Source organism: Cnephaeus nilssonii (assembly GCF_951640355.1).
Source record: "Cnephaeus nilssonii genome assembly, chromosome: 15".
Classification (NCBI taxonomy): domain Eukaryota; kingdom Metazoa; phylum Chordata; class Mammalia; order Chiroptera; family Vespertilionidae; genus Cnephaeus; species Cnephaeus nilssonii.
Window position 1 is genome coordinate 45,258,133 of NC_137086.1, and position 14,910 is coordinate 45,273,042.

At 43.5% G+C, this 14,910-nt stretch overlaps 1 protein-coding gene across 1 annotated transcript in view; it reads right to left on the bottom strand.

Annotated features, from left to right (window-relative positions):
• The window catches only part of M1AP (meiosis 1 associated protein), a 65,317-nt gene extending 50,493 nt beyond the window's left edge, over positions 1–14,824 (bottom strand). Inside the window, exons 1-2 of the mRNA XM_079791496.1 lie at positions 14,775–14,824; positions 8,907–9,198 (exon numbers count right to left, since the gene is read on the bottom strand). Of these exons, the coding sequence (XP_079647622.1) occupies positions 8,907–9,146 (240 nt within the window). The 5' untranslated portion in view covers positions 9,147–9,198; positions 14,775–14,824. The remainder of the gene's footprint in view (positions 1–8,906; positions 9,199–14,774) is intronic.
• Between the last annotated feature and the right edge of the window lie 86 nt (positions 14,825–14,910).

The window sequence follows — 14,910 nt, forward strand, 5'->3', positions numbered from 1 at the left end:
GGGTCTCCCCCAACTGCCCTTCCCTTCAGGCCCGGTCGCCCCCAACTTCCCTCCTCTGCTGGCCTGCCCTCCCTTGCTGGCCATCTTGTGGTGGCTATCTTGTGTCCACATGGGGTCAGTCATCTTTGACCACATGGGGACAGCCATCTTGTGTTGGAGTGACAGTCAATTTGCATATTATTCTTTTATTAGATAGGCGGATTAGATAGGATAGAGGCCTGGTGCACGGGTGGGGGCCAGCTGGTTTGCCCTGAAGGGTGTCCCGGATCAGGGTGGGGGTTCCCTTGGGGCGTGGGGCAGCCTGGGTGAGGGGCCTGTGGTGGTTTGCAGGCCGGCCATGCCCCCCAGCGACCCAAGAGGAGGCCCTGGTATCTGGGATTTATTTATCTTCTATAATTGAAACTTTGTAGCCTTGAGTGGAGCCAAACCTCCTGCTTGCTCCATGGCTGCAGCCATTTTTGTTGGGATTTATTTATCTTCTATAATTGAAACTTTGTAGCCTTAAGTGGAGACCAAGGCAGGCCAGGGCTGTGGAAACTTGGCTTCCTCCATCGCCGGGGGCAACTCAAGCCTCCTGCTCTCTCCGTGGCTGCAGCCACAGCCATCTTGGTTGGGTTAATTTGCGTCCTCGCTCCTGATTGGCTGGTGGGCGTGGCTTGTGGGTGTAGTGGAGGTATGGTCAATTTGCATATTACTCTTTTATTATATAGGATCTTAGAACACATATACTTATATGAATAGGGGGTTAAGTTTCTAATATGTGAATAGGGGGTTAAGGTTTTCTTAAAATTTTCTTTTCAAGGCCTGTGCAAAGCAATTGAGGGACTCAGCTGTGAATCCAGCAAGCAGAACCAATAAACATTGTCAGGCCAACCCACCAGGAGTCAAAACATCATCTCATCGCCTGATGACTAATTACAATAGCTGATGTCTGCGGATCCCCAGGCCTGCACATAGCTGCATTTCTCACCCTGGCCCCTTCCCCTTTATAATCTTGTTCCCTGCACCTTGGCTGGAAGGCAGGATTTGATGCTTGTAAGCGCCTGTCTTCTTGGTTGGCTAGCCTTCTCAATAAACGCCCATATGATCCAACCCTGCCTTTGTTATTGGACACAGCAACAGGCATCTGAGCCCAAGGGGGGCGGGGGCTCCCGGTAACACCTCCAGCCCCTCCCATTCATAATCTTTGGCAACCATTAACCTGTTCTTATTCTTTATAATTTTGTCATTTTGGGAGAGTTATATAAATAGAATTTAATGTGTGTGACCATATGAGATTGGCTTTTTTTTTTTTTTCACTCAACATAATGCTCTCAAGATCCATCCAAGTTGTATGTGTCAATAGTTCATTTCTTTTTATTGCTGAGTAGTATTCTATGGTATGGATATATTAGTTTGTTTAATCATTAATCTATTAAGGGACACTTAGGTTGTTTCAAGTTTCTGGCTATTACTAATGAAGCTATTGTTAATATTTAAATATGTGTTTTTGTGTAGATGTAAATTTTAATTTTTCTGGGATGAATGTCCCAAAGTGCAATTGCGGTGTTATAAAGTAAGTGTATGTTTAGATTTTTAAGAATATTACAAACTATTTTCCAGAATAGCTGTGCCAGTTTATATTTCCAGCAGCAATGAATGGGAGATCCAGGTTCTCTGAATCCTTGACAGCATTGGGCAGTGTTACTATTTTTTTAGTTTAGCTGTTCTAATAGGTGTGTAGTATTATCTCATCATGGTCTTAATTTGCATTTGCCTAATGGCTAGTGATGTTGAATATCTTTTCATGTGATCATTTGCCACTTATATAGTCTCTTCATTGAAATTTCTCTTCATGTGTTTTGCCCACTTTTGAATTAGATTTCTTTTTAATGTTGTGTTGAGACTTCTTTGTATGTTCTAAATATGAGTCCTTTGTCAAATTCATGATTTGGAAATATTTTCTTCCAGTCTGGAGCTTGTCTTTTTATCCTCTTGATAGGGTCTTTTGCAGAGCAAAATTTTTTAATTTTGATGAAGTCCAAGTTGTCAAGTTTTTCTTTTATGAATTGTGCTTTTGTGTCATGTCTAGGAATCGTCACCAAGCTCTAGGTCCTGAAGATTTCCTCCTATGTTGTCTTCTAAAAGTTTTAGTTTTATATTTAAATCTATAACCTATTTTGAGCTAATTTTAAAATAAAATAAGAGGTTTAGGTTCAGGTTTATTTTTTTTCATGGGTGTCCCACTGCTACAACCATTTGTTGAAAAAGCTATTCTTTGTACATTGGACTGCTTTGGCATCTTCATAAAAAATGAGTTTTATATATTTCATTGGATCTGTTTTTGTGTTCTCTGTTTTGTTACTTTGATCTATGTATCTATTCTTCCACCAATACAACACAATCTTGATTACTGTAGCTATATGATAAGAGGATATTTTATAACACCAAGTTAGAATAGAAAAAGTTTCAAACTAGTAATATAAGCTCTCTACTTCAAGAAATTAGAAAAGGAATAGCAAAGTAAACCCAAAACAAGCAGAAGGTAGAAAATAATAAAGAGTATAAGTCAATGAAATTAAAAACAGAAGATTGATGAAACAAAAAGCTAATTCTTTGAAATGATCAATAAAATGGACAAACCTCTAGCAAGATAGACAAAGGAAAATAAAGAGAGAAGATGTAACATCAATATCAGGAATGAAACCAGGAGTGTTCTTACAGACCTAGTAGACATATGAAGGATAATAAGAGGATATTATAAACAAGTTTGCATATATAAATATGAACACCTAGAAGAAGTGGACTAATTTCTTGAAAAGCACAAAGTACCACAATCTAATATGAAATAAATAATTTAAATAGCCCTATCACTATAAAAGAAATTTAAAACTCCTGAAAAAGTAATTTTTAGACCTGGATGGTTTTACTGGAAAATTGTACCAAATGTTTAAAGAAGAATTAGTATCAATTCTATACAATCTTTTCCAGAAAATATAAGGAAAGGAAACTCTTACCAACTCATTTTATGAGGCCAGTTATTAACCTAATACCAAAAACAAAGAGAGTATAAAGAAAGAAAACTAAAGACCAATATTACTCATAAATATAGATTTAAAAAAAGAATATTAAAACAATATTAACAAATATAATTCATAAAGAATTACAAACCATCTACACTAATAAAAGAGAAACATGCAAATTGACCTACCTCCGCTACGCCCACAAGCCACACCCACCAGCCAATCAGGAGGGAGTATGCAAATTAACCCAACCAAGATGGCTGCGGTCACGGAGCAAGCAGGAGGCTTGAGTTTCCCCGGGAATGGAGGAAGCCAAGCTTCCCGCAGCCCTGGCCTGCCCTAGCCTCCACTCAAGGCTACAAAGTTTCAATTATAGAAAATAAATAAATCCCAACAAAAATGGCAGCAGCCACCGAGCTGGAGAGAGCAGGAGGCTTGAGTTGCCCCCGGCGATGGAGGAAGCCAAGCTTCCCGCAGCCCTGGCCTGTCCTGGCCTCCGCTCAAGGCTACAAAGTTTCAATTATAGAAGACAAATAAATCCCAAATACCAGGGTCTCCACTTGGGTCGCCGGGGGGCGTGGCCGGCCTGCAAACCACCACGGGCCCCTCACCCAGGCCGCCCCATGCCCCAAGGGAACCCCACCCTAATCCGGGACACCCTTCAGGGCAAACCAGCTGGCCCCCACCCATGCACCAGGCCTCTATCCTATCTAATAAAAGAATAATATGCAGATTGATCATCACTGCAACACACAAGATGGCTGCCCCCATGTGGTCAAAGATGGCTGTCCCCATGTGGACACAGATGGCCAGCAGGGGAGGGCATTTGGGAGGGACCAGGCCTGCAAGGGAGGGCAGTTGTGGGTGATCAGGCCAGCAGGGGAAGGCAGTTGGGAGGGACCAGGCCTGCAAGGGAGGGCAGTTAGGTGCAATCAGGCTGGCAGGGGAGCAGTTAGGCATCAATTAGGCTGGCAGGGGAGTGGTTAGGGGGTGATCAGGCTGGCAGGCAGAAGCGGTTAGGGGCAATCAGGAAGGCAGGCAGGCGAGCAGTTGGGAGCCAGCAGTCCTGGATTGTGAGAGGCAGTCGGACATCCCTCGAGGGGTCCTAGATTGAAGAGGGTACAGGCTGGGCTGAGGGACACACACCCCTGTGCACGAATTTCGTGCACCGGGCCTCTAGTCTCTCTATATAAAAGCCTAAGCAACTGTTACAACCAAACGACTGGAACAACCAGAACGACTGGTCAACCAGTCGCTATGACATGCACTGACCACCAGGGGGCAGATGCTCAATATAGAAGCTGCCCCCTAGTGGTGAGTGCGCTCCCACAGCCAACCTCCCATGGTCCCTCCCTCCCGCAGTCCCTCCCCCCTGGCTGGCCGGCCCCCCTGATAGGTGTCTAGTACTATAATAAAGTGAGGTTTATTTTAGGGATGCAAGACTGTTTCAAAACTTGAAAATGATTAAAGTAATTCACCATATTAAAAGGCTGGAGAAAAATCACAGGATCATATCAACTGAAGCAGAATAAGCATTTGATAAAAAGTTCAACAGCTAACATCATATTAATGGGTAAAAGACAATATTATATCTTTAAGATTGGGACTGAGGCAAAGATGTCTGTGCTCGCCACTCTTATTTAACACTAGAGGCCTGGTGCATGACATTCGTGCACTGGGGGGGAGGGGCGGGTCCCCTCAGCTTGGCCTGAGCCCTTTAGCAGTCCGGGAGCCCTCAGGGGATGTCTGACTGACGGCTTAGGCCCGCTACAGCTGTCAGTCAGACATCCTTAGCGCTGCCTCAGAGGCGGGAGAGGTTCCCGCCACCGCTGCTGTGCTCGCCAGCCCTCAGCCCGGCTTGTGGCTGAGTGGTACTCCCCTGTGGGAGTGCACTGACCACCAGGAGGCAGCTCCTGTATTGAGTGTCTGCCCCCTGGTGGTAAGTGCACATCATAGTGACCGGTTGTTCCGCTGTTTGGTCAATTTGCATATTACCCTTTTATTATATAGGACTAGAGGCCCGGTGCACGAAATTTGTGCACGGAGGGGGGTTGTCCCTTAGCCCAGCCTGTACCCTCTCCAATATGGGATCCCTCGAGGGATGTCCGACTGCCCGTTTAGGCCCGATTCTGGTGGACAGTCGGATCCCTAAACGGGCAGTCGGACATCCCTCTCACAATCCAGGACTGCTGGCTCCCAACTGCTCGCCTGCCTGCCTTCCTGATTGCCCCTAACCGCTTCTGCCTGCCAGCCTGATCACCCCCTAACCACTCTGCTGCCAGCCTGTTTGCCCCCAACTTCCCTCCTCTGCCGGCCTGGTCACCCCTAACTGCCCTCTCCTGCAGGGTTGATCACCTCCAACTGCCCTCCCTTGCAGGCTTGGTCCCTCTCAACTGCCCTCCCTTGCAGGCCGGGTTCCTCCCAACTGCCCTCTCCTGCTGGCCATCTTGTGGCCATCTTGTGTCCACATGGGGGCAGGATCTTTGACCACATGGGGGCAGACATATTGTGTGTTGCAGTGATGATCAATCTGCATCTTACTCTTTTATTAGATAGGATAGAGGCCTGGTGCACGGGTGGGGGCCAGCTGGTTTGCCCTGAAGGGTGTCCCTGATCAGGTGGGGGTTCCCTTTGGGCGTGGGGTGGCCTGAGCGAGGGGCCTGTGGTGGTTTGTAGGCCGACCACGCCCCCTGGCAACCCAAGCGGAGGCCCTGGTATCTGGAATTTATTTTTCTTCTACAATTGAAACTTTGTAGCCTGGAATGGAGCGAAGCCTGGGGCTCCCTCCGAGGCCGGCAGCCATTTGTGTTGGGGTTATAATTGAGACTTTGTTGCCTTAAGCGGGTGGGCCCGGCCAGGGTGTGCGGAAAGCTTTGCTTCCCCAGTTGCCGGCGGCAACCCTGGCCTGCTCTCTCAAGCTCCATTCTGCCGTCATTTGTTTGAATTTGTTTACCTTCTATAATTGAAACTTTGTAGCTTGAGTGGAGGCTTAGGCCTGGCAAGGGCAGGCGGAAAGCTTGGCTTCCTCTGTTACCTAGGAAACCTTGCTCTCTGTGGCCGTAGCCATCTTGGTTTGGGTTAATTTGCATGCTCGCTCTGATTGGATGGTGGGTGTGTTGGAGGTATGGTCAATTTGCATATTTGTCTATTATTAGATAGGACAATACTAGAAGTCTTAAGGAGCACTTAAGTATTGATAAGAAAATGAAATAAAAGGCATACATATTGGAAGGGGAGAAATTTGTTGAGGACATGATGGTTTATATAGAAAATCCCAAAGAATCTACCAAAAATAAGCCTTCACAGAACAAGTGAATCAGCAAGATAATAAGATAGAGCAATATACAAAATCAGTTGTATTTCCTTAATCTGAAAATATCTCTATTTCTGATTCATTCCTTAAAGATATTTTCATTGGATACAGAGTTCTAGGTTAATGTGTTTTTTTTTTTTCTTTCACAGTGAAAAATGCTATACTTCCTTTGGCCTCCATGATTTCTGATGAAAATAAATCTATTGTTACTTGTCTCTCCCCCACCCCCCTATATGTAAGGTGTTAGTACTCTGCTTTCAAGAGTTTGCCTTTAGTCTTTAGAAGTTTGATTATGAAGTGTCTTAGAACAGATTTATTCGTATTTATCTGTTTGGAACCTACCAGTCTCTTGAATATTTAGGTTTATAACTTTTGCCAAATTTGGGCAATTTCCAATAATTATTTCTTTGAATAATTTTTTCAGCCTTACCCTTCCCCTTTTCTCTTGGATGATGTGAATGTTAGATCTTCTATATCACAGATCCCTGTGGCTTTGTTCATTTTAAAAAAATCTATTTTCCTGGGGCAGTGGGGGCTTGCCTAGGGTGGGAATGGCTGGGGAGGGGCAGGGGAGGGTCAATCAGGGAAAAAGGAGACATATGTAAAACTTTAGACAATAAAAAAAATCTATTTTTTCTCTGTTGCTCAGATTTGATAATTTTTTTAAAAATATAGAACGCTTCACAAATTTGCATGTCATCTTTGCGCAGGGGCCATGCTAATCTTCTCTGTATCGTTCCAATTGAGTATTGGAAAGAGGAAAGAATAGTATATGTGCTGCCGAAGCGAGCACTCAGATTGGGTAATTTTGATTCTATTTTCAAGTTCATTGATTCTTTCCTCTGACCTCTCCATTCTTTGTTGAGCCCATCCATTGACGATTTTATTTTTTCAGATTTTGGTTATTGAATTTTTTTGGTTCTAAAATTTCTATTTGGTTCTTCTCTGTACTTCTCTTATTTTGATGAGATGCACTATTTATCCATTTGTTTCAAGCATGTTCATAACTGCTTGTTAAAGCATTTTTTACGTTAGCTGCTTTAAAATCTTTTTTTAGATAATTTCAACATCTGTGTCATTTCAGTATTGTAGTCTTCTCATTCAAGTTGAGATTTTCCTGGTTCTTGATATGATGAGTGATCTTTTTTTTTACTGTATTCTGGACATTTGGGGTATTATGTTGTAAGACCCTGGATCTTATTTAGATCTGCTTTAGCAGGCCTCATCTGATACTCTGCCAAGGGGGAAAGTGAGCTTTCTAGATAATTATTGCCAGGTGGGATGTAACTCCATTTGGCCTCTGATTACAACCCAGAAGGGAAGGTACCTTGTTACCAGTCTCTCTACATGGCCCCCACTGACACTCAGGGGATGGAGAAGCTTCTTTACTATCAAGTGGGCAGGCAAATCCTGCCTTTCCACTAGTCCTTCATTGATACCACCCTGTCTTGGAAGTAAAAAGGTTCCTCATTACTGCTCCCCACATGCCTCCACTCTGCCTCCTCTGACACCATCTTAGGGTCAGAGATAACTTTTTAATGTTGGGTAGGAGGCGGGGAGTCCAGGCTCCTACACCAATTCCATGGACACTAGGGGAGGAGGTCTTGTTTCCAACAAGTAGGGATAAAAGTCCTGAATCCCCAGTAGGCCTTCTCTGATTATCCTAGTAGCAAGCTGTCTCAGAAAGGGGATGCACTAGAATCTCTGAAGTCTTTCTGCTCCCTGTGGTTGTGAACTTTGTATAGGGGAGAAAGTGATGATTTGGATTTGTTTCAGGAGGAGAGATAGTTGTGTATGTGTGAGGGAGCTTTATAAAAGCACAGCCCCTGGCCTGCCTTTGTCTTTTTTTTTTTCTTTAAATATATTTTATTGATTTTTTACAGAGAGGAAGGGAGAGGGAGAGGAATAGAGAGTTAGAAATATCGATGAGAGAGAAACATCAATCAGCTGCCTCCTGCACCCCCCCCACTGGGGATGTGCCCGCAACCAAGGTACATGCCCTTGACCGGAATCGAACCTGGGACCTTTCAGTCTGCAGGTCAATGCTCTATCCACTGGGCCAAACCAGTTAGGGCTGCCTTTGTCTTTTGAAACCTTAGGGAGTTTCACTTGAGTCTTGTGTGAAACTGTAGAGAACATATTTTCAGGTTTCTGCACAGTTAGGGCTGTCTGAGCAAAGAACATTGAAACCTGGGTTAAAAGATAAGTCTTGGCTATTTACTTGAAGAGCCAAAGACATCTGAAGAAATTTAGACCTATTTCCCTGTGTTTGCATTACAAAGGGGTACAAAAGAAGTCAGTTGCTTATATTCCAGAGGGCTGTAAATGCCAAGGTTTTTCCCAGGAGTAGAGGGGGAAAGATGTGGACTATTTAAACCCCAATATTAATAATTTTGGAATTTCTCTTTTGCATATAAAACTCCTTTATGTGCAGGATGACATCTGGCTTTCATTGTGTTGCTTGTGGGGTATTGGGCATGGGAACAGGCACAACTATTGCTGTAAGTAATAATAACTGTGATATGAGGTTTCTGCAGCAGAAACCTCATATTTACTTTCAGGATAAAATGAACAAATACAGACATACTCACCACAAATGGGAGGATGCACTCGTGTTGGTTTTGCACCATGTATAAGCTGAAAAGGGACATGCGGCTGGGGCCCATCAAGCTGCAGGCTAGAGAGAAAAAGTTCTGCATAGCCTCACAGAGGTTGGAGCAGATGTCAGCCCAGGATGGTAGAGAGATATGCACAATGAGAAGCCTCGGAGGTTGCTGGTAAATCTGCGAGGGAGTGGAGGGCCCTTTACCAGTAGTTCGCCCATGATACATGGCAGTCAGACCAGAGGTGGAATTGTAGCTACCACCTTGATATTCTCTACACCTATAGGGAAGAAAGAGAAATCACTGGCTTTTGTAAAACTGAATTATATGCTCTGTTGAAACAGAAAGTCCAAAAAGAAGTCACTGGGGCCCTAACTGCTTTGGCTCAGTGGATAGAGTGTCAGCCTGCGGTCTGAAGGGTCCCAGGTTCGATTCTGGTCAAGGACATGTACCTTGGTTGCGGGCACATCCCCAAGAGGGGGTGTGCAAGAGGCAGCTGATCGATGTTTCTCTCATTGATGTTTCAAACTCTGTATCCCTCTCCCTTCCTCTCTGTAAAAAATCAATAAAATATATTAAAAAAAAAAGAGAAGTCACTGGGTACTAACTCAAGCTTTTCTAGGCAGGCTACCCCATCTTTTTTTTTTTTTTTTAAGGTATAATTCCATTTCTGTGCAATGTCCAGAACAGGCAAATCCATAGAGACGGAGAGTAAATTGATGGTTGGGAGAGGTTAAGGGAAGAGAGAAATGGAGAATGACTGCTAATGGATAAAGTGTTTCTTTTAGAAGGATGAACATTCTGGAATTATAGAGTGTAATGGATGCCCACACTTGTGAATATAGTAAAAACCACTGATTTATACACCTTAAAATGATGAGTGTTTTGGAAGGCTATCTCATCTTAATAGCTCCCGAGGGATCTAGATATTTGCCTGTAATGTAAGGCTGAGAATACTTAGAGATTCTGAGTAGAACTAATGAAAAAGTTACACAAAAGTCAAACTTCAGTCTCAGAGTAAGCCATATCCCCTCATAAACTTTCTTTTTTTAAAAATTCTTTATTGTTGAAAGTATTACATATCTCCTTTTCCCCCTATTGACCTCTCCCAGCCCACCCTCACTTTCTTTATTAGCATTTATTGTGCTGTATAGTAATTTGTTTCTATGACTGTCTCTCCCACTATATTGTGAATTTCCCAAGGGTGGAGAACCTGTTTTGTCAACTTTATTTATCAGTGCTTAACACATTTACTTTTTAAAATTAAATTTAAATTCTTTATTGTTTAAGGTATTACATATGTCTCCTTTTTCCCCCATTGACCTCTCCCCGGCTGCTCCCACCCCCCAGCACATGCCCTCACTCCCCTATTGTCTGTGTCTATTGGTTATGCTTATATGCATTGCATGCATACAAGTCCTTTGGTTGATCTCTTAGGCCCCCCCGCCCCGCCCCCCCCCCCCCCCAGGTTGGACGGTCTGTTCGATGCTTCTAACACACTGATTTTTTTTGGTACATAGTAATTATTAAAAATGAAAATATGACCACATTTTCTCCTTCAAGACCCATTCAAGACCCTTCATGACTTGACCTTCAGCTTTATTGGTCAACTTCCTAGAAAAATATATCTAACTAATACTAAATCACAAAGAATATTTAAAAACCCAAATGCCCTATAACTATTTAAGAAACTTAATTGGTAGTCAAATATCTTCCCACAAAGTAAATGACAGGGAAGATGATTCCACTGATGAGTTCCATCAAACTCTCAAAGACTAAGAATTTCAATCTCAATTTCTTTCAGAGAATGGGAGAGGGAACATTGCTCAATTAATTTTACTAGGTTAGTATAACCTTTGATATAAAAAATCAGAGTACTATAAGAAAAAATTATAGGATAATCTCATCCATGAACTTAGATGTAAAAATTTTAAACAAAATATAAGCAAATAGAAAACAATGGCACATAAAAAGAATTATGAAAGAAATAAAACTCATTGCTTGCAGATGCTATGGCTGTGTATATAGAAAATATAAAATAATTTAGTTTTATCATTTTCTTCAAAAGGTCTCACATTTTATTAAATTTTATTCTTAGAGATTTGCCATTTTTTAATGTTAATTACATAACATCTTTTTAAAAAAATATTTTATTGATTTTTTTACAGAGAGGAAGGGAGAGGGATAGAGAGTTAGAAACATTGATGAGAGAGAAACATCCATCAGCTGCCTCCTGCACGCCTCCTACTGGGGATGTGCCCACAACCAAGGTACGTGCCCTTGACCAGAATCGAACCCGGGACCCTTGAGTCCGCAGGCCGATGCTCTATCCACTGAGCCACACCGGCTTCGGCTACATAACATCTTTTTAAATTTTGTTTTCAGTTTGTTGCTAATGCATAGAAATAGAATTAATTTCTATATATTGATTTTTTAAATTCAACAACTTTGCTGTACTTTATTACTAATTTTAATAATTTAGCCATAGATCCTTTTGGATATTTTTGTTCACAATCATATATGGTGAATAATGACATGCATAAGGTACATGAACAAAAATCAGATCATAGCAGCATAAAGAGTATCCATAAGAGTCTTGTTCGCAATTACCCCACACTGCAAACAAGACATATGCTAATCAATGCTAGAAAGGATAAATTATGGTATAGTTACACATACAGAAATTGTAAGTGATATAATACAGAAAGTGAGAGTTGAGTCAAACATAAATGGAGTTGTAGAAGAAAGAGCTGAGAATATTGACGGCATCATTTGATGACTCTATATCAGTGGTTCTCAACCTTTCTAATGCCGCGACCCTTTAATACAGTTCCTCCTGTTGTGGTGACCCCCAACCATAAAATTATTTTCGTTGCTACTTCATAACTGTAATTTTGCTACTGTTATGAATCGTAATGTAAATATCGGTGTTTTCCGATGGTCTTAGGCTCTACAGCAGCGGTTCTCAACCTGTGGGTCTTGACCGCTATCAGGGTCGCCTAAGACCATTGGAAAACACAGATATTTACATTACGATTCATAACAGTAGCAAAATTACAGTTATGAAGTAGCAACGAAAATAATTTTATGGTTGCGGGTCACCACAACATGAGGAACTGTATTAAAGGGTCGCGGCATTAGAAAGGTTGAGAACCAATGCTCTATATAAAACAGCCAGAGGAACTTAGTGAAAGGGAACTGACAGAAGATGTCCTAGACAAAGTACCACTTCAAAAAACTTCATAGTAGAGGGACTCTTGGAAATACTTTACAAAATTTAAAGCACAAAGGATAAAATATTGTAAGCTGATTCAAACTTAGGAGTATAACAATTTGCTAAGGCAGAGAAAAGAGGCTTGTTCTATCCTAAGTTATGTCTTGAGAAGAAGAGAAGCACAAGCACAAACTATCATTGATAGTTTTTACAAAGAAATAAAACACTTTAATTCTCAATGTTTCTAATGTTTTAAATTATAGTGTGTTAAACAGATACTAATTTTATTATTTTTCATTTCCTTGTACACTTATAACTGACAATAGGAGAGCTTTTAACATTTGACAACAATTTTGTAATTTCCCCCATTGATTATTAAGATCACTTTGGCCGGCCAGTTTGGCCAAGTGGTTGAGCATCAACCCATGCACCAAGAGGTCACCGGTTCGATTCCCAGTCAGGGCACATACCTGTGTTGTGGGCGTGGTCCCCAGTGGGGTGCTTGTGGGAGGCAGCTGATCAATGTTTCTCTCTCATTGATGTTTCTATCTCTTTATCCCTCTCCCTTCCTCTCTAAACAAACTAACAAACAAATAATTTTTTTTTTAAAAAAGATCACTTTGACAATTGCAGCTTGCACAGTCATTTTTAGATCCCACACTGTGTGCAATTCCAAGACTGGACTTTAATGAGGTAAGAGGCCGTTGTCTTCCCTATATCCTCAAACATGATTAATTAATGCATTTGATGTGTCTGGGCAAAGTACTAAGCAGCATCTGACTACATCTGACCCTGTACTATAGTCTCCACTTTTGCCAAGAACACCCACTTACTGGTGTCCCTGCAAACTGGTTAAACCTGGAACTGAGCCTCCAACCACCAGAAGCCATCAAGTTACTCCCTTACTAAAAACCTTTCAATGGTTTCCAATTATACTTGGGACAAAATCCAAAATCCTTACTCTGGCTCCGAAATTCTGTATGCATCTGTATGCGAGCTGGCCGAAGCCATGCCACCCCCTGACCAACCCCTTCCAGCCTACCCCACCCCCCGGGCGCCTTTCACATCCACAAATTGTGGGCCTCTCACTGTGGTTCCCACTGTCTGAGCATTCCCCTCCTTAACCTCCTCATCCTTTAAATAACAGACTTTAGGTCTTAATAGGTTAAGCCCCCCCCCCCCCCCCAAAGCTTTTATAGCCTTTAGGACAATTTATGTGTGACTAATGATTTTCAGTGGTTCTCCCTCCCTCAACGCTCAATTAAAAATTTCGTGGATCTTGAGCACTTTTAAAATTTATTTAAAAAAATATCTTTATTGATTTCAGAGAGGAATAGAGAGAGAGAAACAGCAATAATGAGAGAGGATCATTGCACGCCCCACACTGGTATCGAGCCCGCAACCACAACTGGGGCATGTGCCCTGACCGGGAATCCAGCCGTGACCTCCTGGTTCATAGGTCAAAGCTCAACCCCTGAGCCATGCGATCCTGAGCACCTTTGTCTTCCCGGACTCTCACCTCATTAAAAAAAATAAAAACAATTAATGAATAGATTTTTTTTTGCGGGCCCTAAAAATTTCACATTTTTTTCTGACGTAAGAAAAAGAATCAAAACATTTTCTTTGATTCTTGTGTGTGTGTGTTTTCTGACTTTACAAGAAGTTAGAACATTTTCGTGGGTCACATGGGTGGCCCAGTCCCCAGGCTTGGGAGAGCCCTCCCGGGAGACAAGGCGTCTGCCGGTCCTCTGGTCAGAAACGCCTGCCAGGGCCGAGCCGGACCCGCGGTGGGTTTTGGCCTCTGGGCGTCCCTCTGGCCCCAGGCCCGAGCTGCGAACACCTCCTGGGGGAGGGCGCGAGCTGGCCGGAGCCCAACCTTGGAGGTGGCTTCTTCTGTTTCCCTCCCGTTTCCTCCCTCAGGTCTCCTCAGCCCTTCTCCTGCCCGGAGGTGTGGAGAGGCGCTGGTGTCCCCCCCACTTGCTGTGGGAAGACCAAGACCCCATTACCCCGCTCTTCGGCTCCCCGCGCGCGTGCGCAGCGGAAGGCGCCCCCTCAGGCCGGCGGCTCGCCGCGGGGGGAGTCGCCCCCCCCTCCACCTCAGGCTGCACCCCAGGACCTCGGTCTCCAAGGCCGCGGGGTGAGGGGTGTGTGTGTGTGTAAACCCTTCTTTGGCCCTTGGTAGAGTTTTGGATCTCCGTGGAGAATAGTTACACCTGACACTTCCTGTCAGCTACCCCCATGGAACATTCTAGTGGTACTTCCATTGTGCTCTTGGCTTTAACCTTTCTCTTCTACATCACTCACTCACTCATTCATTCATTCATTCATTGAGTCAGTCACTCTTTTATTCAATAAATATTTGTTGAGGGCATACTATGTGCCAGGCACTGTGCTAGGACTGGGGGGTACAGTGGACACACAAACAATGGTCCCTGCCCTCATGGAAGTTAGAGTTTAGTCTTCCCTTCGGAAGCTCACCCAAGTCTTTCCAGACCTCCACAATTCCACGCGGCTCTGCCCCTCTCTCCTCACTCCCATTTTCATTTACTTGCTGTTGACTTCTATAGTCCCCTTGACAAAATCCAGTTGGGGTAGGGGTGCCCTGGTCCCGTCAGTGGGTTACTCTGGGTCTTCAACTCTACCTGGTTAGCTGGGAATTTCTCTCTGCCTGGCCCTCACGCCGGAGAGGACACTCCAGCCCAATTCGCAGAAAGAACTCCCACCCACACCTGGGTCTAGCTCCGCCTCCACCAGGGTGGGGCATCTCAGCCCAGCCGG